The sequence below is a fragment of the Hippopotamus amphibius genome, chromosome 17, assembly GCF_030028045.1.
Source record: "Hippopotamus amphibius kiboko isolate mHipAmp2 chromosome 17, mHipAmp2.hap2, whole genome shotgun sequence".
Classification (NCBI taxonomy): Eukaryota; Metazoa; Chordata; class Mammalia; order Artiodactyla; family Hippopotamidae; genus Hippopotamus; species Hippopotamus amphibius.
The window spans coordinates 44,694,561-44,717,277 of NC_080202.1; the positions used below are offsets into that span (position 1 = coordinate 44,694,561).

Genomic DNA, 22,717 nt, shown 5'->3' on the forward strand with positions numbered 1-22,717 from the left:
GACGCACGGGGCGTGCTGACGTCACACGCCAGGGCGTGGCCTGGACTGGGTGGGGCGGGAGCCTAGGTGGAAGAGGAGAGAGGAGGAAATAAAGAGGAATCTGAATAATTTTGTTTGTGCAGCTGCGCCCGGTTGGTAACGTGCTTGCAAGGTCCTTTTTAGAAGTTAAAGATAAGTGACCTATGTGGAATAAAAAGGTGAAGGAGGAGGAAACTGCAGTCTCCATTACGTGCACACCTTGACACAAGAGTTTAATGAATGAACTCTGTATTTTACATATGAGGAATCCGAGGCCCAGGAGATTTAACTTAACTTGCTCAAAACGATTACACCTAATTACAAAGTGGTAGTGGAAAGAACATTAGCTGTAGAATTAGCTAAACTGGAATCGGAATTCCACTGAATTATATGACCTTGAGTAGATTAATAAGCCTGATTGTTTCTTTATTCCTTCTATATTACCACTATTGAGCATCCGACAACCTTTCGATGTAGGAATCAATATCATTTTACAAATGAAGAAACTAAGTCTTAGGCTAAACTTTGTCCAGGGTCGCACAACTAGCAAGGATTCGATCTACCTGTTTTCAAAGACGGTGCTATTTACTGCTGTGCTGTATTAGATAATACCTCATGGAGTAGTTAGGAGGAATGAGAGAGAATGAGATAAGGTGTATAGACGCATGACATGTAGTAGATCCTTAATAAATGGTAGTTCCTCCACGATCACCCACCACCCTTGGAACTCAAGATGCTTCCCCATCTCCCATCTTGCCCTTTCCTCTAGAAGACCCGGCAAAGAGTCAGAATGAGGAGCAGTGGTATTGACAAAGTGAGCCTTGGGGCAGGAGTTTTGGGCTCCCTATTAATGACTAACATACGAAACAGTTTTCTTAACATGTAAGTACGATGTAGATGCATCTTCAAGCCCTACCGTCACCAACTGCCATCCCTAACCCACCTACCCCTCCACTACAGAAGTTCTAAAGGCCTCATGTATAAGTAACAGGCAGAGAGGGAGGCGAAGGGCCAGTCCCGGCACTACTTAACTTGAACAGATTTGAAAAGTGTTTCCTTGCCTTGCGAGAGACATCTGCTTCCTAATAGTGGGCCCATATTAGTATAATCATTGTCATAGAAATAAACATTCTGCTCCCTCATACTTGGGTTTTTCCAGGGAACTTTCATGACTCCCCCATAACAAGTCATATGTAACTGCCACTCAAATTTTTATATAACATTGTGATTATAGCTTCTCACAAATGACTGCCAGGCACTGTTAGGAAAAGCTTCCTGGAAGAAGTGAAAAATCTGAGACCTGAAGGACAAGCAGGGAAACAGTGACCATGTTCTAAACAGAGGGAACTGCAGACGTGTCAGGACTCCTAAAAGGAGAGAGCTTGGTGATTTCAGGGAGCATAAAGTAACTCACAAATATCATGAAACAGAATGTGGGACTGGGCTGGTAAAGGTTGTCTTGGCTAGAACCCAAGCAAACTTTGAAAGACTTAGAAAATTTACGCTTTTTCCTTGGGGTAATTGGAAAACATTTAGCAAGAGAGTAGAATGAGATTTGTATCCAGCTTCCCTTCCCCGCGGCTTTTTTAATTAGTGAAATTAATCTCTTTCCAAGAACCAGATTTACATTCTCATTTTCACCCCTTAAAAAACTCTCCAAGAACAAAGTTGCTTCAGGTAGGAAGGAACCAGTTCAACAGTCTCCTCCCGCCTCACCTGTGCCTCTAGGCAAGACCTCGCCTAGAATAGCTGAGATTTCTATTTCTGTGTGTTCCTCCAGAGGATAATTCCAATTTTTGTCGTGGGTGTGTGTCTCTCCTCTTCGCTTACCAACCCAGCTACTATATCATGGTTTATCTGCCCAGGGGAGTTTTAGAAGGCAAGATGACGAAAGGAGAGGGGCAAGGCGAGCTTAGAACTGGAAGCGTGACTTAGACTGTGCTATGTGTAAGAACTCTCAAGCCTTTAGGGATGAACCCCTCAAAATTAAGAAGCTGATCTGTCAGCTTCCAAATCAACAGCGCAAGAATTCAAGCAGGAGAGACTTGGGCTGGGGGAGGAAGGCGTGGACCGGTTAGCCAGCTCTGTGTGCAAACTTAGGGTCCCGCTTCAGCCCTGACAACCTCAGAGCGTCCCTAGCCTTCTCTCCAAGAGATCTCGAAATATCTCTGGAGGGTAGCGGTACTGGAGGAGAAGGGTGTGATCTGGAAGGAATCCTGGCCCGAGATATTACATATCCATCTTCACAGCAGCAAAGGAGGAACCCTGGACGCACCGCCGACCCTCAGCTTAGTCTGTCCCTTGACCCGGAACAGCAGCAGGAACCGCCTCTATGCCCTCTGCCCACGTGCCGGCAATAGCAGCCACGTGGGGCTCTGCGGAAACGCCTTAGCAAAGATTTGTCCCCTGCGCTGCCCAGTAGAGAGGAAGGCCCAGGAAGCGCGCAGGAGGAAACGGTACCGGCAGGAGGCCTTGCTCGCGCTAGCCTGGAGCTGCCGGGGGCGGGGCAGGAGGCGGGGCTTTCCCCGGCTGCCGCCAGGGGGCGGGGCCTCGGCTCCGAAGGGTGGGCTTTGGAGGGCAGTGAGTAGCTGCTTCCTTGTGTCCTGGATTGCTCGGCTTCCGCTCAAGATCAAACCCTGGCTGGGCCGGCCCTGGGGTCGCCATGGAGTCCACGCTGGGCGCGGGCATCGCGATGGCCGAGGCGCTGCAGAACCAGCTGCCCTGGTTGGAGAACGTGTGGCTCTGGGTCACCTTTCTGGGCGACCCCAAGAGCCTCTTTCTGTTCTACTTCCCCGCGGCCTACTACGCCTCTCGCCGGGTGGGCATCGCGGTGCTCTGGATCAGCCTCATCACAGAGTGGCTCAACCTCGTCTTCAAGTGGTGAGACAGCGAAGCCTTCCGGCGTCCTGGTCCCCCACCCTCAAGGGCCCTGACCCCTGTGCAGTCCTTGATCTCCCTCAGCAGCTGCCTCACTGCTTGGCTTTCCCCCACCCCCCGACAGTGAACCCATGGCCTTAAGACCTCCCCACCCCTACCCCGTGGCCACTGACTTTTCCCCTTTGAGCATCTTTGTGCGTCTTGGACTCAGACCTCAGAGTCCCCATCTTAATCATTGGACTAGCGTTAAACGGACCTGATCAGAGAAATCACCTAAGGGTGCATGTTTAAAATGAAAATACCCCCTTCCACCTCAGAGGTACTGATTTTGAAACTCCAGGGGATGGGCTGGGAATCTGTATTTTAACAAGCATCTGTGGTTGACTTAAGTAGCAGGAAGTCCTGCTTCTCAACTCACTCTTTGATTCATTTATTCATTCATTTATTTGACATAGTTTTTAAGAAGCATGCTTTGTGCCAGGCTTCACACTAGATGCTAAGGACAGAAAAGGCTTGCAAATTAAGTGTGGTCCCCCGGTGTGGTCCCCAGACCGTGGCCAGCAGCATAAGGAGCATTTGAAAACTTGCTAGAAATGCCGAATCTCGGGCCCCAGGCCAGACCTACTGAATCAGAATCTGTATTTCAGCAAGGACCCCAGGGGATTTGTGTGCACAGTAAATTTCGAAAAGCACCTAAAGCATTGCCTTCCAGGGAACACTTTCTCTTCTCCCTTTTCCCCTTCATTCACTAGTAGGCTCTGCACACAGACAAGTGGGTGGGGCCCTTGGGGCTTATCTAAAGGGAGCTATACTTGCCGCTGGGCATGCAGCTGCATCTCCCCTCACCTCTGCCTCTGTTGCCAGACTGCCAGCCTGGGGGAGGGAAGTGGGGTTCATGGGAGACGCTTGAATGGGCTGGAATGACTTGCTGAAAAACAAAATACCTTCCCTTCCACTCCTCTCTGCCAGGCTTCATCCCTACTGTAAACGGAAAGCAATTGTCTAATCATTTCCTTCCTACCGAATTGCCCTTTGCTTTGTGCTCTCCTCCCTCAGAGTCTGTATACGCCTTCCTCTTTCATCCACTTCCCCTAAGACCACTGCCTTAGGTAGACACTCTTAATGCCCCCCACACGGCAAAGCCCCTATTCATTTCCTAAGCGTGTGTTGAGCATCTGGTGTGTGAACCAGGCTCAGTTTTTGGTGGGGAGAGGCAAGTCCCTTCTGTACCTTCTTCCCCAGCAGTTGGCTTTCTGCCAGCATCTCTTCTGCTCTCCCACCTTTTCTGTTTCTGGCCACAGCGGCCTCCGCAGTGTGTTTCCCAGGGTCCAGCAAAGCACCTGGCTAAGTCAGAGGGCTTTTTTTGTTGTTTTTTTTTGGTTTTGGCTGCGTTGGGTCTTCGTTGCTGCACATGGGTTTTCTTTATTTGTGGTGAGTGGGAGCTACTCTTCGTTGCGATGCACGGGCCATTGCAGTGGCTTCTCTTGTTGCTCTAGGCATGCAAGCTTCAATAGTTGCCGTGCGCAGGCTCAGTAGTTGTGGCACGCAGGCTTAGTGGCTCCATGGCATGTGGGATCTTCCCAGACCAGGGATCGAACCCCTGTCCTCTACATTGGCAGGTGGATTCTTAACCACCAGGGAAGTCCCCTAAACTAGGGGCTTTTGAACTTTTTTGTCTTCCTTATTCTCTCTCGGCCTCCCTGTCCATTCCCCACACCCATTTTCAAACATGAGAGGCTTACCTAAGTAACTCAGGCTGGAATTTGGGAAATGGAGAGCGGGGAAGCAGGAGGGTCAGTGAGGGTCTGGGAGGGAGGGGAGGGTCAGGTCCTAGGCTCTCTATAGATGAGAAGAGCAGAGCTGGCCCTGCAGCAGGAGGGGTAAGAACGGGACTTCTGAGCATCTCAGAGCAGGCACACATGCACACGCCACAACCTGTTGCCTCTTTGTCACTTTTTAAAAAATAGCATGCTAAAAAAAAAATAGAATGCTTTCTCCTGTTCCAAGGTAAAACACCCTGGCAAGGCAATGGCACCGAATTGGACTCCCTTTCTGACTCGACCCTGTAAGCCCTCCAGAGTACTCCAGGTGTCCTTCTGCCTCACTCCCAGTTCCCCTGGCTGTGTGTGTGTGTGATGGCATCTTGCATCTGTTCTCTTCAAGGTTTCTGTTTGGAGACAGGCCCTTTTGGTGGGTCCATGAGTCTGGGTACTACAGCCAGGCCCCAGCCCAGGTTCACCAGTTCCCCTCTTCTTGTGAAACTGGTCCAGGTGAGAAGCCTCAAATCTCCCTTTTCCAATGTGGCTATGGTTCAGTGAGTGTTTGGTAGTACCTTTCATTGGGGGTGACCTCATCAGAGGCCAAGCCTCTCAGTTACTGGGCCAGAGAACAAAGAAACCCAGGGAAGACCAAATTGAATTATAGGAGAGGAGCACCCATGCCAGTGTGCCAGCTGCCTGCCAAGTATAGAGCCAAAAGCCAAGGTCAAGGCAGAAGGCTGACAGCAGTGGCCTCAGGTGGGGGTGCACAGGGATGCAGGGCAGAAGGAGCTATAGGCCAGTGGTAGAGGAAGGCTCTCTCCTTGGCCACGGGGAGGCAGCTGTGTTGAGCTATCAGCAGGGGCACCTGGGTCCCACCCGCATCCTCTCACCACAAGCTTCTGAATCCCCTGGCAGGCAGTCCTTCCGGACACTGTATGATCACAGGAGCAGCCCTCTGGCCCATAATGACGGCCATCTCTTCCCAGGTGGCCACCCGGACCCACAGGTACACCTTGGCATTGCCCACCAACGGGGGCAGGCATAATGGTACCCTGGACCCAAAAGACCCAGCAGCAGGGCAGCCTGGGAGCTGGAGTTCTGCGGACCCCAGGGCATTTGGTCAAACCACGAGGTGCTTGGGTGCTGAGGGAAGCCCAGCTGTGCGTGGACACCTCCTGAACCACTTGCCTCTCTTCTTTTCAGCCGCTGGGTGAGGGTGATACCTAGCTTGACTTATTGCACCTTCCTGCTGGCGGTCGGCTTGTCCCGGGTCTTCCTCTTAGCACATTTCCCGCACCAGGTGTTGGCTGGCCTAATAACTGGTGAGCAACTGGGGCAACAGAGTGGACAGTGGGAGAACCAGTGTATGATCTTCCCATTGTACAGCCAACCCCAAGGCCCCCCTTCTGCCAAACTACCCTGCAGCTCCGGGTGGGGGTCATATCCCCAAACTCCTTGAAGCTGCCGTCACCCCACTTCCACAGGTGCCGTCCTGGGCTGGCTGATGACCCCTCGGGTGCCCTCAGAGCGGGAGCTGAGCTTCTACGGCTTGACCTCACTGGCCCTCTTGCTGGGTGCCAGCCTCATCTATTGGACCCTCTTTACCCTGGGCCTGGATCTTTCCTGGTAAGTCTTGCTTTGAAGCTTGGGCGAGTTGGAGCCTGTCCTGCCTCATCGGCACCTGGCCTGGTGGGTCTCTGGTTCGTTGTAGCTAAAAAGGGACACCTTACCTGTTCACAAACATAGAGGCTCCTGGGGTCACAGCATAACATGGCGGTAGGCCCCAAAGAGGTGGAGAGCCGTCAGCCCTCTCGGACCCAGGGGCATCTCTCTCCTGGCAAAGACTCTTGCTCCTTACAGGTCCATCAACCTAGCCTCTAAGTGGTGTGAGCGGCCTGAGTGGGTACACTTGGACAGCCGGCCCTTTGCCTCCCTGAGTCGCGACTCAGGGGCCGCCCTGGGTCTGGGCATCGCCTTGCACTCTCCCTGCTATGCCCAGGTACGGCGGGCATACCTGGGATACGGCCAGAAGTTAGTCTGCCTTGTGTTGGCCATGGGGCTGCTGGGCCCCCTGGACTGGCTGGGCTACCCCCCTCAGATCAGCCTCTTCTACATCTTCAATTTCCTGAAGCACACCCTCTGGCCATGCCTGGTCCTGGCCCTCGTACCGTGGCTGGTGCACACGTTCAGTGCCCAGGAAGCACCACCCACCCGCTCTTCCTGACTCTGGGTGCCTCCTGCGGGTACTTTCCCTCTCACAAAGCCCACACTCCATGACCTCCATACTCCAGGGGAGCAGCCCCATCCCCTTCCAGCCCTCTACAGGTCCTGCTCGTGTTGAATTTTCTACTTCTCCCACCACCTGGTCTCAGCCCCAAAGAAGGGGCTTCTCTTTCCCGGGAAGGCTGGTCCTCCTTCTGCTTTCCTTCCCAAGTCCCCAAAGAGGAAAGGCAACAGCGAGACTAGTGGGTTCCTGTAACACTGTGAAGGGCTCACAGCAGTCCCAATAAAGCCCTTCCATACCTCTGGACTCCTCTCTTGCCTCTGTGCACATCGCCACTGGACTCGCCTGTGTGGGTGCAGGTGGGACCTTGCCAGGCTGCCTGTTCTGCACCCACTCCAACCCTGTGCCCACAGAGACTGAGAGTCAGAAGGAAAAGGGAGACCTTCAGCCCTGGGCCCCCTCCCCACCATCACCACACAGAGGTCCCAGGAGATGCTGTGGCTACTTTCAGTGAAACCTTGTGCTTAACCTACAGAACAGAGATCCCACTCCCTCCCACCCAGGCCTCTAGTTTCCTAAATTGGCTAGTCCAGGAGCTGGAGAAAAGAATTGTTTTGTTTTGTTTTGGCCAGGAGAGGGAATGAGAGCCTCAACTCCATTTGGGAGCCCAGAGAACAGAGACATTGGCCCCAGAAGGCACTGCCAGAAACAAGTTTATTTACACAAGGACACACAGTGTAACAGGTTACAAAATCCTTAACTGAAATCCATGTCCAGGGAAACAAGCAAGGAGTGGGTTTACATGAGAACCAGACCGGCCATGAGGAGAGGGAGGGTAAGGGGCCCGGAGCTGGGGCTCAGCATGGGGAGGCCTGGTATACTGGGCCCAGCCCCATCCCCATCCCCCAGGAGGATCTAGAACACACTAACGACACACAAGACACAAGTGCACAATGAACCAATGGTGGTGGGACTCCTGCCCCTCCCCTGGCTCCCTCAACCCTGCTCAGGCCCCCATTAGGATAATAAATATGTAAACAGATTGGTGGAGCCCTGGAGACGGGAGGAAAGAAAGTATATGTGATACTGGGGAGAAAGAAGAAGGAAGACTTAGCCCCCTAGGAGCTGCTTCCCATCTTTGGTTTCCCACAGGCTGGACAGCAAGCATTCCCTAGAAGCCTTGCAGGCTCCTAGCCCTGGCAATAAGAGGCCCAGCAGGGCTCCTGGGAAAGAGAAAAGGCAGCGCCCAGCCCCATCCTGGTCTTAGTTCCCTTGAGCTGGTGGCCCACAAAGGAAACCCAGGAGGAAGGGAAGCTACAGCTGAGGACAGACTCCTGGGTTCTGGCCCTGCCCCTTCTAGAACCCCCACTCTCACCATCCCCAGGCTTCAAAGCCAAAAGCCCCAGGAGGGAGATGGGCCACTGACCCTTCTGCTTGCAGCATGCTGGATGGCTGGGGAAATCTGGTCCTGAACAGCAGGGGGGCTCTCAATGGTCCTGGAGCCCCCCTGAAGGGACCACCCTCTCCCCCTCCCCAGATTGTGCCAGCAGAGGGGCAGGGAGGCCAACAGAGTAAGATGGAGAGCAGGCCTGGTTCCACGGCTCCTCTTGGCCCCTCAGAAGCCAAGAGTCCAGCTCCATCCCTCCCCACACACTTTCACCCTCTCCAGCCCCTGAGAAGGGGAAACAGACCCTGAGGAGTGTAAGGCAAGACAGCCCTGCCCACAGACCTCAGGCCCATGTCCTAGAGCACAAAGCTTCCCTTTGGTGCTGAGGCCAGGAGAAAGGAGGAGAGAAGGGTCTGTGTGGAGATGATGAGGACACCAGGGGGAAAGGGTGAGAATCACAGGGTGGGAGCCCACCTCCCCTCTACATCTTAGACTGTAGAGGGACCCTCCGGATCCTCCCCTGGGGCTGGAGAGGGGAGGAGGGTGAAATTAAGGCATTTCCCCCTAAGTCAGCTGAAGCCAAGGCACCGAACTTACTGTTCCCTCCTCACTCAGGGAGACCCCAGAACTGAAAGGTGCCATCTGGGCCCCATGCCCACCTTAAGCTGGCCCAGGCTCCAAGGGGTACAAGGACAGAATGCAGGAAGTGCGTGTGGGATACAACGTCGGGGAAGGGCCAGAAAGGGTACCCCTCGCCCTACAGAGAGAGCAAACTTCTAGAGCTGAGACATGGGCCACGGGGCGAAGGGGGGCCTGAGGCAGCTTAGGGGAGCAGGAGGGGCGAGGCTGAGAGACCCACACGGTACACGTTGTTGAATGTGTGACTTTTTGTTTTTTAATAGAAAAAATAAACAAAATCACAATGATGAAGCCCAGAGGGACGGGGACCAGGACGTCACAGGGCAGGCTCCTGTTCCATGGGCTCCTCTGCCGGCCTGTGGGGACAAGCACAGGGAGGGGCACTGAGACAGTGCGGGGTGGGGGGGACCCGCCTGGGCAAGGGCGGGGGGGGGGGGGGGCACCTCACCTGGGGCTGTGCTCCCGGGCGGCGGCAGCCTGGGCCTGCTCGGCCCCCACCGACAGCAAGGCCATGGCGCTCACAGTCTCAGCCTCCTCTGTCTCACCCGCCTGGGCCTCCCGCAGGGAACGGCCTAGACCAGCAGCGAACCTCTGCACACAGCTCCAGTGTTTGCCTGTGGATGAGGGATGGGCAGCGGGTCAGGGAGGGACAGAAACCCCCAAACACACAGAAATCCCCAGCCCGAGCCCTGGCATCGCACAAGCTCTGCCCCCGCCCCCTGGCAAGCTGGGCCCTGAGCCCCTCTGCCTGTCCCCACGTACTCTGGATCTCGATGACTTTCTCTAGCGTGGCCACTGCGTTGATGTTGGGCTTTTGTTGCAAAACTGCCTCGTCCAAGGGCTGCAGCTGGCAGGGGAGAGAAGAGAAGGCTTAGAGCAGGGAGTGGGTGGCCGTGGCTGCCCCTCTAACCAGCCCGTTCAGCCCCATGACAGGGGCAAGCATAGCCTTTCTGGAAAAAAAGCCTTTCTCCATTCAGAAAGCCTTCCCTGGCCACCAGCTGTCCTTAGGAACCAGGAAAACCTCCCCAAAGGCCCTCGGTGGTGCCTGACCAGGGAAAGGGACCCTTCCTCGCTGGCCCCTTACCCCCGGACCTACTGGTCCACCTCCCCCAGCCCCTCTGTGTACCCCTCACCTCCACGCTGAGCAGAGCTGAGACACAGGCCTCAGAGGCATCACAGATGGCGGTCAAGTCATGGCCTCCCTCCAGGGCCAGCACCACCCGGCCCCCTGCCAGCGTCATCAGCTGCCTGGTCAAGTGGCCAAAACCTTTAGGGATGGGTGAAGGGAGGAAGATGAAACCGTTAAAGAAAAAAATCCATTCAAGAGAAAGTAAGAATGGGGCTTCCCTGGTGGCACAGTGGTTAAGAATCCGCCTGCCAATGGAGGGGGCATGGGTTTAAGCCCTGGTCTGGGAAGATCCCACATGCTGCGGAGCAACTATGCCTGTGCGCCACAACTACTGAGCCCATGCACTACAACTACTGAAGCCCGCACGCCTAGAGCCCATGCTCGGCAACAAGAGAAGCTACTGCAACATGAAGCCCTCACACCACAATGAAGAGCAGCCCCCGCTGTCCGCAACTATAGAAAGCCCGTGTGCAGCAACAAAGACACAATGCAGCCAATAAATTAAAATTTTTTTTTAATTTAAAAAAGAAAACAAAGAGTAAGAAAGGAGAGCAAAAGAAACACAAGAGATGGGACAAACCACACAAAAGAAAATGGTGAATTTAAACCCAACTAGATATCCATAAAAAAATTCAATGTCAATGGATTAAATGCTCCATACAAGGCAAAATCTAAGAGGCTTTACATGTCTCCTAAGGAGCACCATGGAAAACCACCACTGAAACATAAGGGATCAGCAAGCTCCATCCCTACACCTTCAGGAGGAGATACACTCCCCCCACCTGCTTGCCCCACAAAGCCAGGGTTGGCAGAGGGAGAGCGGGAGGATGCTGCCAGGAAGATTCCAAGTCTTAGACTTGCCCCCAGCTCTCCTCCCAACCTCCCACTCAACACCACCTTCACTGCTCCATAGCCCCCCTCAATCACCCCCAGCAGGCTCACATCTGGCGGTGACAGAGTAGCCACCCAGCGGAGACAGGTGTCCCTCAACAGCATCAAACCCGGCAGAGACCAGGACCACGTCAGGTGAGAACTCGTGGGCAATGGGCATCACCACTGTCCTGCAAAGGGAGGGCCCGAGCTGACCCTGGCGGGTGGCTTGGCCAGGCCTCACCCGGCTCTATCCCCAGCAGCAAAGCCAACCCCCTCCACCCACACAGAACTGAGTGCCTTCTGCCCCTCCCATGCAGGGCCCGGGCGCTCCCACCCCTCCCTTGGCTCTTCTCAGTCCCCACCTGAAGGCCGTTAGGTACTCCACGTCTCCGATGGGGGGGTCCACACCTCCCGTCCATGCCACGTTCACATTGTACCCCACGCCCGGCCCTCCGCCAACCTGGCAGCACGGTGGGGGAGAGGTTACTCTCACTGCCTGGGGATCCCAGACGTTGCCCTGCCCTCAGCCCTGCCTCCAGCCCTCATGCCACTGACCTCTGTTCTGCATGGAGGGCCGGTCGGCCGGCGTGGTCCTCCCACTAGGAGCCCAGACTCCCCAGGTACCAGCACCACCACAGGCCTCCATGGCTCCCTGCCAGGTCCCATTCTGCTACCTCCCCGAGGGCCCCACGTTTGAGCCCAGGAGCTGTACCTCTTCAGGAGCCCCGGAGCCCGGAAAGAAGTTCCCGTTGTCATAGCGATGCAGGGAGATGTAGAGCACGGAGGGGTCGTTGTAAAATGCTTGCTGGGTGCCATTGCCGTGGTGAATGTCCTAGCGGGGAGGGGTGCAAGCGTCAGGCAAAGAGGCGCAGGCTCTGACCCAAAGGTCCGAATTCCACTCGGCCCCACCCCCTCCGCATGGTGAACGCTGAGGGTGCAGCCCGCCACCAGCTCCAGGGCATCTGTGTTCCATTCGCAATGGAATCGCCCCACGCTTCTCTAACCAGGGTCTGCGGGCCAGGACACGGCACTGCACAGAGGAGACGCAGAGCCAGGGCACAAATGTGGTGGATCTCCCTGCGAGCCCACTCTGCTCAGCAGTGTGGAGGGAAACAGTACAGCTAGTCAGGAATTGCAAGCAAACAAATGCATTGTGAAGAAAAATCCAACATCATGAAACTCTGAAGCCCAAGTTGGGCTTCAAAGAGATCAGATCCCTCCTTGCTGAGGCTTGCTCCTCACTGGGAGTGGTGGGGGCCTTTCCCTCTGCTGTGAGAGGCAAGGGCCGAGAAGCACAGCATGGTAGCCAGAGCAGACGTGCCGGGGCCAACAGGCCTCATCTGAAACCTGGTGCCAACATCCCAAGCTAAGTGACCGTGGTTGGGTAAGTCCCTCAACAGCCCAGTGTCTCCATTTATCGAAGTGGATGTCCTGCTACTTAGGCAGTGAAGTGGCCATGAAGCAGCACTGTGTGTTTGGCACGCAGTCAGCCCCTAATCAACAGGGGTTCTAGCAATGGCAGGAGCTGTCTCTGCTGCTCAGCTGCTCAAGGCTGCAAGTTGGGGGCCAAGATGGACCAGGGACTAAGACCACTTTCAAGTCTCCACTAGTGAGGAGGGAGCCCTATGGGACTGTGAGGGCTGGGCTCACAGGCACCTGAGGAAGAGGGGGCGGGGGTGGGCTGGGGCGGTGGTTCCCGAACGCTGAGCCCTGTCCCACCAGCCCACTGCCTACCCAATCCACGATGAGAACCTTGCCCACATTCAGCTTCTGCTGCAGGAGTTTGGCTGTGATGGCTACAGAGTTGAAGAAGCAGAATCCCCTGGAGGCGTGGGGGAGAAGAGGGCAGGACATCCGTCTTAGTGGATATTTGCCCCGGGAGCCACAGATACGCGACATCAGTTCTGCCGAGGGGGAGAAGGGTGAGGGTCTAGGGCGGGGCTGGGGTGGTACTCACATGGCTGTGGATTCCTCCGCGTGGTGTCCTGGGGGCCGGATGATGGCAAATCCATTCTGAAGAGGTACAGACAGAGGGACAGAGACAAGAGGCAGACAGGCAGGCAAGGTGGCCCCAGCATGGGTGGACACAGAAGGAGAGAAACAGAAGCCGGGAAGAGAACACAGATCAGAACTATCAATCCCACAACCTTTAAGAACACCAGCCAAGGGCCACACGAGACCCGTGAGAGCATCGTACATGAGTGCCTCTTGGTCGCGCTCTCTTTACCCCTCACCCCCCCAGCTGGCCTGGAGCTGTCACCTCCTCCCCATGCCTGCACCTGAGAGTTGAGATTAGAGGATGGTGCCTTACTGACGGGAAAGCCGAGGCTGCCCCCATTCCCCGCTCCTGAGGCGGCAGGACCAAGGCCCCACGCACTCACCTTGAGCTCCCCCGTCGCCACCTTGAAAGCCAGCTCCACGAGGCAGCCCACTGCCATGCGCACGGCACTGGACGAGTGCATCTCGTTCCACACAGTGTCACTGTCCACCTGCGGGGGCAGGAGAGCAGGCTTCAGCGTGCCCCCTGCAGGGGGAAGGCGAGAATGGGGGTGCAGCTGTGGTGGGATGGAAGGGAGGGGCCGGAGCTGGGAGCACCACCCACCCCTCCCCACTGGCGGGTGCCCTACTCACCCCGATGCCCCCACAAGGCAGCATGGCGTACATCTTCTGGCTGATGGGGCCTGCGGGGAAGAGGGACAGAGCTACTCTGGAAGCTGCCTCAAGTGCCAGGGCCGCCGCTTGGGGTGTGCAGAGGGCAGTGAGCTCAGTCACAGAAAAAGAAGGCCAGACCCCAGCACAGGACAGGCCTCTGCAGCCCACGCCAGCTGGGAGATGTCTGTCCTCCGTCCTGGGGGGGACATCCTACCTCTGGGGCAAATGGCAGGGAGAAAGGGGCCTGACAGGTTAGGGAGAAGGGCAAAGCCCGTCACCAGACCTGACCTGGCACCTCCCATTCTCCTGCACACACCCCACCAGCATGTTGTCGTCTACGTGAATGGCGCCCTCTGGAGGCGTGCAGTGTAGCAGCTATATCCATGGCGACCCACTTGGCTACCCCAGCGGTGGTCTTCCTGACAGCCCCCAAACCTACCGGGGCAGCAGATCTGGCCCGGCGCACACCCCCCCACCAGCCAGCCAGCTAGCTCACCGAGCAGCTTCTTGCTGTCCAGCTTCTGTCGGTTGAGGGGGCTGGTCCCATAGAGCAGGGTGTGGTATTCGGAGTGCACCGTCTGGATCTCGTCCAGCGTGGCTTTGCGACCCCGGATCCGCTGGCAGGGGAGAGCAGGAGGAGAGGCCGGTGAGAGGGATGACACCGCAGGCCCTGCTGCCCCGAGGCCCAACCTCTCTCTCTGCCCCACAGCCAGGGGCACACAGAGCCACTCTCTAGCCTCAGGAGATCCAAAGGTTTTTGAGACAGGATGCCCCGGTCCCCCAGGGACCCCAGTCCAGGACCCTCCCCCATTCAGCTGGGGACCACGGGGGAAGCAGGCTACAAGGGATGGAGCTGAGAGGTGCCTGGGGGGCCTGGCCCTGAAGTCAGGGGTTGAAGAGAGAATGAGGAAGAGACCCAGACAAAGGCTTCCCCGACAGGGGAAACACCGCGGCTTTCGTTGGGGTTGAGGTGGAGGCTGGAAGGAGGGGCTCCTTTACCTCACACTTGCTGAGCAGACCTGTCTCCTGCAGCCGGGACCAGATGCTCTGAATCCGGCCGGCATGCTCGGGGTGCACATGTGTGTTCCCGCACATGCACTGGTGCTTCAGCATGAACGTGTCGTAGACCACGCCTGGGCCGGAGACACACCCGTCAGCCAGCACTGCTCTGGGCCATGTCCCAGCCTGGCCCCCGCCATCCTCGGCAGAGCTCACGAGCTCTCCCCAGCCCACCCTGGTCCCAGCACCTCCTCACGGCCACCCCAGCTGCCCTCCCGCACACCTGCCCCCCTTCTCTCCTGAAATTCCTTTCCCCCATCACCACCTATCGAAAGCCTCCCTGCTCCTCAAGCCTCCCCCAGGCCGCCCTTGACACTCCCATCGGCGTTGACCTCATGGTACGTGCTGCCTTCCCCCTCCTGTCACAGCCCGTGTGGGCTGCCCCTCTACCCCCCCACCTCCCCACTGGTGAGTCGGGACCACCCTCAGGCACCTGTGTCCCCTCAGAGCCCAGCACAGGGCAGCTGCACACGGAAGAGCCCTCTGCAATGGCCTCACACTTAACCTCATAGAGAAGAGAGGGAGCTGGAAGAGCAGGACCTAGCTGAGACAGTGGGCTCCCTGCACCCAGGCCTCCAGGGCTTGTGTGTTGAGGGCACAAGATTGGTGGTCCCTCAGCGGTTGTGGGGTGGGGACCCTGAAAAAGACACTGCCCCAGGGGGTAGGGACACCCACCACCCTCCCAGGGAGGCAGAGGCTGCCACCGCTACCACAGGTAGCTATGGTGCACAGGGAGAGAGCCAAGGCCTGCTTTCCATCCCTCCAAGGCAGGGGCTATGTCTTATCTTTTCAGGATACCCAAGGCTGGAGGCCATGCACAGGCCCACCCCCCCCCCCCCCCCCCCCCCGCCCCCGACACATGGTTGTAAGGACAGCTCATGGGGCGGCTCACCTGTGGTGAAGAGGTGCTTGGTGGGCTGGTCTGGGGGGCTCTTCATGCCCCCAGTGGCAGCAGGTGAGGACTGGGTGCGGCCCAGGGCCTGGTGGGGCACAGTGGCCAGGCTGAGGGGTGCCTGGTACACCTGCAGCGGCTGCAGCGGCTGGGCATCTGCAAACATCTGGGTAGGAGGAGAGTGGGAGGGAGCCTGAGTGAGGCTCAGTCTGAGATGGAAGTGAGGACAGGTGCCCTGGGGCCTCCCGGGGGGCCTGAATCCAGCCCTTCTCTTCCAGATCTCCTCCTTCCCCCGCCTCCTCCCTCCAGGGACAGGAGACACTTCAGCCTTAGCCATCTCCATCTCCATCTCCATCTCCGAGGAGATGGGGAGGGATGGGGGGGCGTGATGAGTCATGCTATTGGAGTAGCGTTGAGGTAAGAGGCTGGGAGGGACGGGGGTGTGGGAGGGGGTGGGATGAGTCAGGCCCGGAGGGCTCAGCTGTGTCCGCAATGAATGGAGTGCGCGCTAGGAGCCAGGGCAGACTGTAGTAACAGCGGGGGCGTGTGTGTACAAATGCACGCACAACCGGCCCTACGCAGGCAGAAACGCAGATATACACAGAGCATGTGCATGCGAGTGTGCATGTGTGTGCCCGCACGCGCGCGGGCACACACACACACACACACACACACAGAAGCAGACAGGTGGGGGCAGTCACAGACACAGGGAGGGGCTGGCAGACAGGGCACAGACAGCTCCGACACGGACACAAGCAGCTCCCTCCCTTCCACAGCCCCTTGTGTCTTTCCTGTTCCCCTTTTGCTCTCTTAAAAAGTTACTCCTTCAGAGCCTGGAAACGGCAGACTGGGGAGAGGGAATGGCAAAGGTAGAAAGGTGGCGGGAGGACAGAGGGGGTGGGGCTCAAGGACTGAGGCGGAGGGGGGCACCTTTTTGTAACCAGCACTGGACTCCTCCAAGTCGGGCCCCTCCTCAGCACCACTCTCGCCCTCCTCATCCTTGACCTGGATGCAGTCCTCCTCCTCCTCCTCCTCCTCCTCCTCCTCGTCCTCCTCCTCTTCCTCCTCCTCCAGGTCTTCCTGTGTGCTCTCACTCTCCGTGGAGCCTTCTCGGGGGATGGTCAGGGCTCCCTCCCCCAGCAAGGCCTCCTGCTGCTCCGTCAGCTCCTCCTCTGTCTCCTCGGGGTGGGTGGTGGGCTGCCGTGGCAGCTCCCCAGTCTTGGTGAGGATCTGGGAACAGAGCAAAGAGGCACATCAGCTGGGAGGGGGCGCAGCCATGCAGCCTGCGGCCCAGGAGGTTCTATCCTTCCCTCCTCTCTCCGTGGCAGCCGCCCAGCCCATACAGAGCTTCGACGTGAATTAGAAAAAGGCAAGGCGGCGCCTCGGATGCAGCCCGGGCAGTGGTCAGCCCGTTGCCAGCCTGGCGCCCTTGGTGTCCCGCCTCCGGCACGGCCCTGGAGGTTGGTTTCTCCCAACTCACCTTGCCCAGCTGCAGCTGCTGCTGCTTCTGCTTCTCCAGGAACTGCTGGTGCTGCTGCTGCATGACCAGTTGCTGCAGGGCCTGGGGGCTCTGGGGCAGCGGCGAGGACTGAGTGCGGCTCAGGGGCCGGTGCCGCGGGAGCTTGCCCACCGTCCGCATGCTGGCAGCCACGCGCTCACCTGTCACCAGCGGGGACTGCCCGTGGAGCGGCACTGTGGGGTGGGGAGAGGGAGGTTACCATCACTGTCGGGGCACCAGGCTCCCCACTCCCACCGAGATTTTCCTTCCAGAACAGCACCACCGACATACTCAGGAAAAACCCGGCAGGGGCCTGGAGCACGCGCACCCCAGACCTGAGCCCCATTCTTTCTCCTCCCCACAGCTGAATATTCGCAGCTCAGAACCACCACCTCCAGCAAGCCTTTCTGGATTCATAGCTCTCACCCTTTGATTCACTTACACTTGCAAGGATAGTCCCGGGCCCTCCATATGCGTGAACAGTGACTAGTTCTCTCCCCAGCTGCAAGACCTCCCCGATCATGGACATGGATCCCACCCGGCTGGGAAGCCTGGGACCAGGATCACGTGTCTTTTAAGCAGAACCTCTTCGGATGCCACCAGCTACTTAGGGGCTGATTGTCCAGAGCTGTGCTGTCCAATCCCATAGCTGCCAGACACACGTGATCACCAAGCACTTGAAACATGGCCTCTCTAAACTGAGATGGGCTCTACGTGTGAAATACGCACCAGATTTCAAAGACAGTATGAAACACAAAGTAAAAGATTTCACTGCTAATTCTTTATACTCATTATATATGCAAATGATAGCACCCTAAATATACTAAGTATACATCATTAAAATTAATTTCACCTGTTTCTTTTTACATTTTTTAACATGGCTACTGGAATACTTTAAAGTACGTATGCAGCTTGTATTATATTTCTACTGGACAGCACTGCTCTGGAATGTGAGCTCCATTACGATGGCAGATGTCGGGAACAGTGCCTGGCCGGCTGCAGGTACTCAATAACGTCTGTACAACGTGGAAGAAATCAATGATGTCATTGAGGGGAGCTCTGACAGGGCTGGTGAGTATCCCTGGCTACTTCTCCCTGACAGTTGGTCCTTCCTTGAGCCCTCAGAATGGGGGCACCTGACACCCCCTCCTTGCACAGCTGCCCACCCACTCACCAGCGATGAGGGTGCTCTGCTGTCGGGCCTGCTCCAGCAGCAGCACGTGCTGCAGCAGGGAGGCATGCCCGTGGGGGCTCGTGTCGCCCTCCAGCGCCACGCCCAGCAGGCAGCCAGGGATGGAGGATGTGCTCATGAACTTGCCCGTGAGGGCACCACCCTGCCGCAGGGACTGGAGGGCCTGCCTCTCGGCCTCCTGCTGCGTCGACAGCTTCGGGGAGGCCTGGGGAGGGGAGGTGCAGATGAGGGAGGGGTTTATACTGCCCCCAGTCCTGCTGACTTTGGACCAGCATCCCTCACCTACCCTCTGCCCACCCCCCAGCTCTGGGGGAGGGCCGTCTGATCTCCATCAGGACCTCGGGAAGACAAATGCCCCAGCCGGGGGCATCCAGGACCAAAGACTTCAACCCCAGAGGGAGGACAGGGTATGTGCCCTGCACTTACCGTGAGGTGCGAGTTGGTGACAGTGACCGTGGCCTGCAGCCCTAGGGAGATGTTGGGCAGAGAGGGAGACGTGTAGAGGCTGAACTGGTTGGGGGAGCTGTCCAGAGGGAGGGCCCGGTGCTGGGGGAGCATCTGGGGAGCAGTCGAGAGAGACAAGCATGAGAGCAGGCAAAGGGGGGCCACTTGGGGCCAAGGATGAGGGCTCTGAATGGTGCCCCTCTTCCTGTACCAAGCCCCACCTGGGGGGACTGGGAGATCAGAGCCAGCCAGAGGCCCAAGGGACAGATCCCACTTCCAGGTAATAGGTCCCTCTAGCCTGTCCACGCGGACAGAGAGGTCCCTGCCGGACACTCTCAGCCAGACAGACTGGACAGGACAGAAAGCAGCTCTGGCCCACCCACCCAGCCCTTGGTGGGCCTGTACCTCGGTGGGGATGTTGGGGACTGAGCCAGTAAAGCCATTCTCGGCGATGGTGCTGTGGGAGCTGTTGGGAGAGCTGGGGCCGGAGCCTGGCGCGCTGTTACACACGGCTGACACTATGGGAGAAGTGGCTGTCACCGGGGCCTGCTCAGAGCCACCCCTACTCCCCGGCCCTCAGAACAGGGACAGGAGAGGAGCCCTTACCTCCAGGCCCAGCACCTGTGATCTCAACAGCTCTCTTCTTAAAGGTGCTAATGACAGTCCCATCCTTGCGACGCAGGAGGGGACTGCTTCTCCGCTCGGCCACCTTCTGCTTTAGCCTCGAACGTACTTTTAAGTTGGGTTCGGAGGCTGGGGAGGGGGCAGCTGGGGCTCAGACATATCCACACAGACGGACACACCTGCAGCCTGGCCCCTCCACATTCCCACCTCCGCGTCTTGACCCGCACACCCCCCCCCCATACCCTGGGAGGCAGGTGGCACTCACTCACCTGTTTTGCGGAGGGGGAAGTCATCGCGGCTGTCGTAGGGCCCAAGCAAAGGCAGTTTGTAGGAGGGAGGCGTCCCAGGGGGGCCGCTCTGGGGAGGGGAACTCTGGTCCAAAGAAGCGTGGTGGGCTCCCCTGCACGGTGGAGGGAGGAGATGGAAACAGATCTAGCTTATCACCCAGCCGGCTGGACCTGCCACCGAGCCGTCTACGTGCATGAAACGTCCACTGCATATGGGGACAGGAAATGGATCCCGGGGAGGGCAGTGAGGACAGAAACCAGGAGCGGAGTCTCATCTCCTAGGAGAGACCGCAGGGCCCCCAGATGGCTTCAGGCCAGGAGCCTCTTGCCATCCCGCAGCCAGGACACCTCTGCGACCCACGCCTGCCGAGGGCCATTACCAGCATTTGGGATGCTGTGGGAGGGAATGGTTGAGGCCGCCTGGCGTGGGCTCCTTTGACTTCGACAGGAGGAATTCCTGGAGCCGCAGCTTCACCTCAGTGCTGGCGATGGCACCTGCGGGGCAGGGCACAGGGAGTTGGGGCCAGGACCCCGCAGCCGGGAGGCGCGAGGCAGGGCAGGAGTCCCAGCTGGCCCCAGGAGGCCCCGGGCCTTACTCTCTTTGCTCTTCTCCTTGTTTCGCAGGATGAGCAGCTGCTGCTCCAGCCGCTGCTTCTCCAGCTCCTCCTGCCGCTGCTGCTCCCGCTGCCGCTGCTGCTCCAGCTCCTGCTGCCTCTTGGCTGCCAGCATCTCCTGCTGCTGCTGCGGGGGCGCAGGGTGAGCCGGGTCCGGGCGGGGGCCAGAGGTCTGGGTGCCCCCCCCACTCCCGCGCCCTCCCTCGTTCACCTTGAGGTGCTTCTGCAGCTGGACCTCATGCTGCCGGGTCAGGTGGTCGTGCTGTTTCTGGAACTCAGCGAACAGGAGCTGCTTCTGCAGCTGCTGCTGCTGCTTGAGCGCCAGGAGCTCCTGCTGTAGCTGCTGCTCCCGCAGCGCGGGGTCCACGGGGCCTGCCAGAGCACCCCGCAGCTCCACGGGGCTGGGGCTGCCTCCTCCCCCGCCCCCCATGGAGCTGGGCATGGCTCCTGGCAGCACCGGCTTCACCTCCACTGCGGGGAGAAGAGACAGGAAGGGGTCAGCGGGCCATCCCAGACCCCACGGGGCCCTGGTGCCATGCCTGAAGCCCAGAAAGTTACCAGGCAGGACGACTAGACCCAAAGAGAATAGAGAGGAGGGGAAATCAAATCCCTCTGCTCCGTGAATGCAGCCTTTTGCCTCAATTAAATGAGACCGAAGCCATGAACTTCACTAAGAAACTGTGCGTAAGCAAAGCAGGGTACCTGGAAGATCATGAGTGTTCAACACAGAATATCATCATTGATAGTTAAGGCCACCTTATGTGACTTACTTTAGGGATGAGGAAACTGAGCTTGAGAAAGGTTTAAGTAACATGACCAAAGACGTACATCCAGGTGATCAGGGAACCAAGATGTGAATCCAAATCCTGTGCTTTTAACCACTGTCCTTCCGGTGCCTCCTCCCCCACCTCTCAACACCACACAATCCCCACCAAGAGGCCTGTACTACAGGAGAAACCGAGGCACAGGCGTTCTAGAGCTGATGGGACTGACAGCCAGGGACCTCAGGAAGCCCAGGAGAGGCCTGTAGGGACCCTCTGGACATCCCCATCTGTTCCCCCTTTCTCTGCCCCACACTCAGCTAGGGCCGAGGGGGCAGAGGGGGGTGGGGAGAGCTATGGGAATGGGGGTGGGGCGGGAGCAGGAGGCCACAGGGAAAGGGGGTGCAGGGCTGCACCACACCGGGGACAGGAGGGGGCTGGGAGTCAGACTCGCTTCCTTTGCTGGATTATCTCCTTTCAACAGTTTTATTGTAATTACCCTGAAAATGCCGCTATATATAGCGTGAGCCAAACAGCAGCTGTGCCTGGGGGGGAGGGGGGCAGGAGAGAGAGAATGGGCAGGCAGGCGCAGGGAGGAGGTGGGAGGAGGAGACAGGAAAGGAAAGGGAATCAGACAGGAAGAAGGGTAATGGGGGGGGGGGGGGGCTGGAGCCCAGGCAGAGATCCCAGAACTCCAGTCCCAGGGAGAACTCGGTGGGAAGGGGAGAGGGGTGGAGGGACCTGCTGGGTCTCAAGACCTTGGGTCCAGGCCCCCATGCGGACCACGGGCCAAGGGGCCCCAGGGGGTGGCAAAAGATTCCAATGCGCTTATGGGAAAGATGGGTCTCAACCTCTTGATCCTTGTACACTGTCCTCTGGTCACTGAATGTCACTCCCCACCACTGCCCTGTGGTTGCCAGGACAACTGGGCAAACACCACACCAGCAGGGAGCCCCAAGCCCAGCCCACACCCCACAAGCCTCCTGATGCCGGCAGGAAAGGGAAGGCAGGCTACCCGCTGCCTAGGAAGGAGGAAGTGAGAGAGGCAGGGCCAGGCCGTTTTGTTTCTTTTCCACTTCTTTCTCCAAAGACAGCCCTCACTTTCCCCACTCCAGCCCAGGGAGGCCACAGGGAACTGGGAAGACTTTCTGGTGGCAAGGAGGCCCACTCCAGCCCAGGCCTGGAGAAGGAAAGACCCCACCATCCTAACAGTGACCAATGTCCTCTGCCTTCGCGAGCAGGCCTCTGCCCAGGCCCCCACTGCCACCCCTTATCAGCAGCGGAGAGGGAGCCGGGAGGGGGGCTAAGGGCTGAGCTAAGAGAGGCTCCCACACCCACTGCAGTCTGTGAGCCTGGATCTCTCCATGGAGCCTGCACCAAGTGAGTGTCACCAAGGCAGGGCCAAGGCCTGCTGAAGGCCAAGGCCATACTACCCTCGTGGCTGAACATGGCCCCTGGGACCCACTGGAGGTGGGAGAGGAAAGGTAGCCTGAGCACAGTATCCCTCTCGCTCCCCACCAGCCCTTCATCCCCCAGCACTGCCAGGCACATTCCTCTGTGGTTTGCCCGCCAGCCACACTGACGACTCTGCGGCCACGAGGCCAGAGCCACATCTGCAGGAGTGGCTAGATGTGGCCAGGAGGGTAGGGTTACACACACACACACACAAACACACACGCACACACTCACTTCACTCACTTTCCCTCCCAACCCATGTCCTGCCCCAGCACCAGGAGGAAAGGCCCTGGGAAACTGCAGAGGCCCTTTCTGGAGGTCGCCAGCCCTGC

At 57.9% G+C, this 22,717-nt stretch overlaps 2 protein-coding genes across 20 annotated transcripts in view; one reads left to right on the forward strand and one right to left on the reverse strand.

The window, feature by feature from the left end:
- Positions 1-2,477: 2,477 nt before the first annotated feature.
- Positions 2,478-7,185, forward strand: G6PC3 (glucose-6-phosphatase catalytic subunit 3). Of its 2 annotated transcripts, XM_057713798.1 has the most exons (6): positions 2,478-2,898; positions 5,059-5,165; positions 5,571-5,661; positions 5,859-5,977; positions 6,140-6,281; positions 6,516-7,185. In XM_057713798.1, exons 1-6 carry the CDS (start codon positions 2,681-2,683, stop codon positions 6,877-6,879), a joined length of 1,041 nt encoding a protein of 346 aa, XP_057569781.1. In that variant the 5' UTR covers positions 2,478-2,680; the 3' UTR covers positions 6,880-7,185. The 2 variants fall into 2 exon arrangements, with proteins under 2 accessions (XP_057569781.1, XP_057569782.1); XM_057713799.1 differs by lacking the exons at positions 5,059-5,165; positions 5,571-5,661.
- Positions 7,186-9,142: 1,957 nt separating this feature from the next.
- The window catches only part of HDAC5 (histone deacetylase 5), a 34,709-nt gene continuing 21,134 nt past the window's right edge, over positions 9,143-22,717 (reverse strand). For 7 of the 18 annotated variants that reach the window (XM_057714614.1, XM_057714616.1, XM_057714617.1 and 4 more), the window contains 24 exons: positions 20,381-20,640; positions 20,152-20,296; positions 19,936-20,050; positions 19,538-19,668; positions 19,251-19,397; positions 19,050-19,162; positions 18,627-18,758; positions 18,183-18,405; positions 16,991-17,202; positions 16,441-16,740; positions 15,511-15,676; positions 14,559-14,692; positions 14,056-14,176; positions 13,539-13,588; positions 13,289-13,462; positions 12,865-12,920; positions 12,642-12,729; positions 11,620-11,739; positions 11,270-11,367; positions 10,977-11,095; positions 10,039-10,172; positions 9,668-9,752; positions 9,354-9,519; positions 9,143-9,261 (listed from right to left, as the gene is read on the reverse strand). In XM_057714614.1, coding sequence (XP_057570597.1) covers positions 9,222-9,261; positions 9,354-9,519; positions 9,668-9,752; positions 10,039-10,172; positions 10,977-11,095; positions 11,270-11,367; positions 11,620-11,739; positions 12,642-12,729; positions 12,865-12,920; positions 13,289-13,462; positions 13,539-13,588; positions 14,056-14,176; positions 14,559-14,692; positions 15,511-15,676; positions 16,441-16,740; positions 16,991-17,202; positions 18,183-18,405; positions 18,627-18,758; positions 19,050-19,162; positions 19,251-19,397; positions 19,538-19,668; positions 19,936-20,050; positions 20,152-20,296; positions 20,381-20,640 — 3,329 coding nt within the window. In that variant the 3' untranslated portion in view covers positions 9,143-9,221. Of the gene's footprint in view, positions 9,262-9,353; positions 9,520-9,667; positions 9,753-10,038; positions 10,173-10,976; positions 11,096-11,269; positions 11,368-11,619; positions 11,740-12,641; positions 12,730-12,864; positions 12,921-13,288; positions 13,463-13,538; positions 13,589-14,055; positions 14,177-14,558; positions 14,693-15,510; positions 15,677-16,440; positions 16,741-16,990; positions 17,203-18,182; positions 18,406-18,626; positions 18,759-19,049; positions 19,163-19,250; positions 19,398-19,537; positions 19,669-19,935; positions 20,051-20,151; positions 20,641-22,717 lie in introns of those variants that run through there. The other 11 variants (XM_057714620.1, XM_057714619.1, XM_057714610.1 and 8 more) reach the window with 7 other exon arrangements.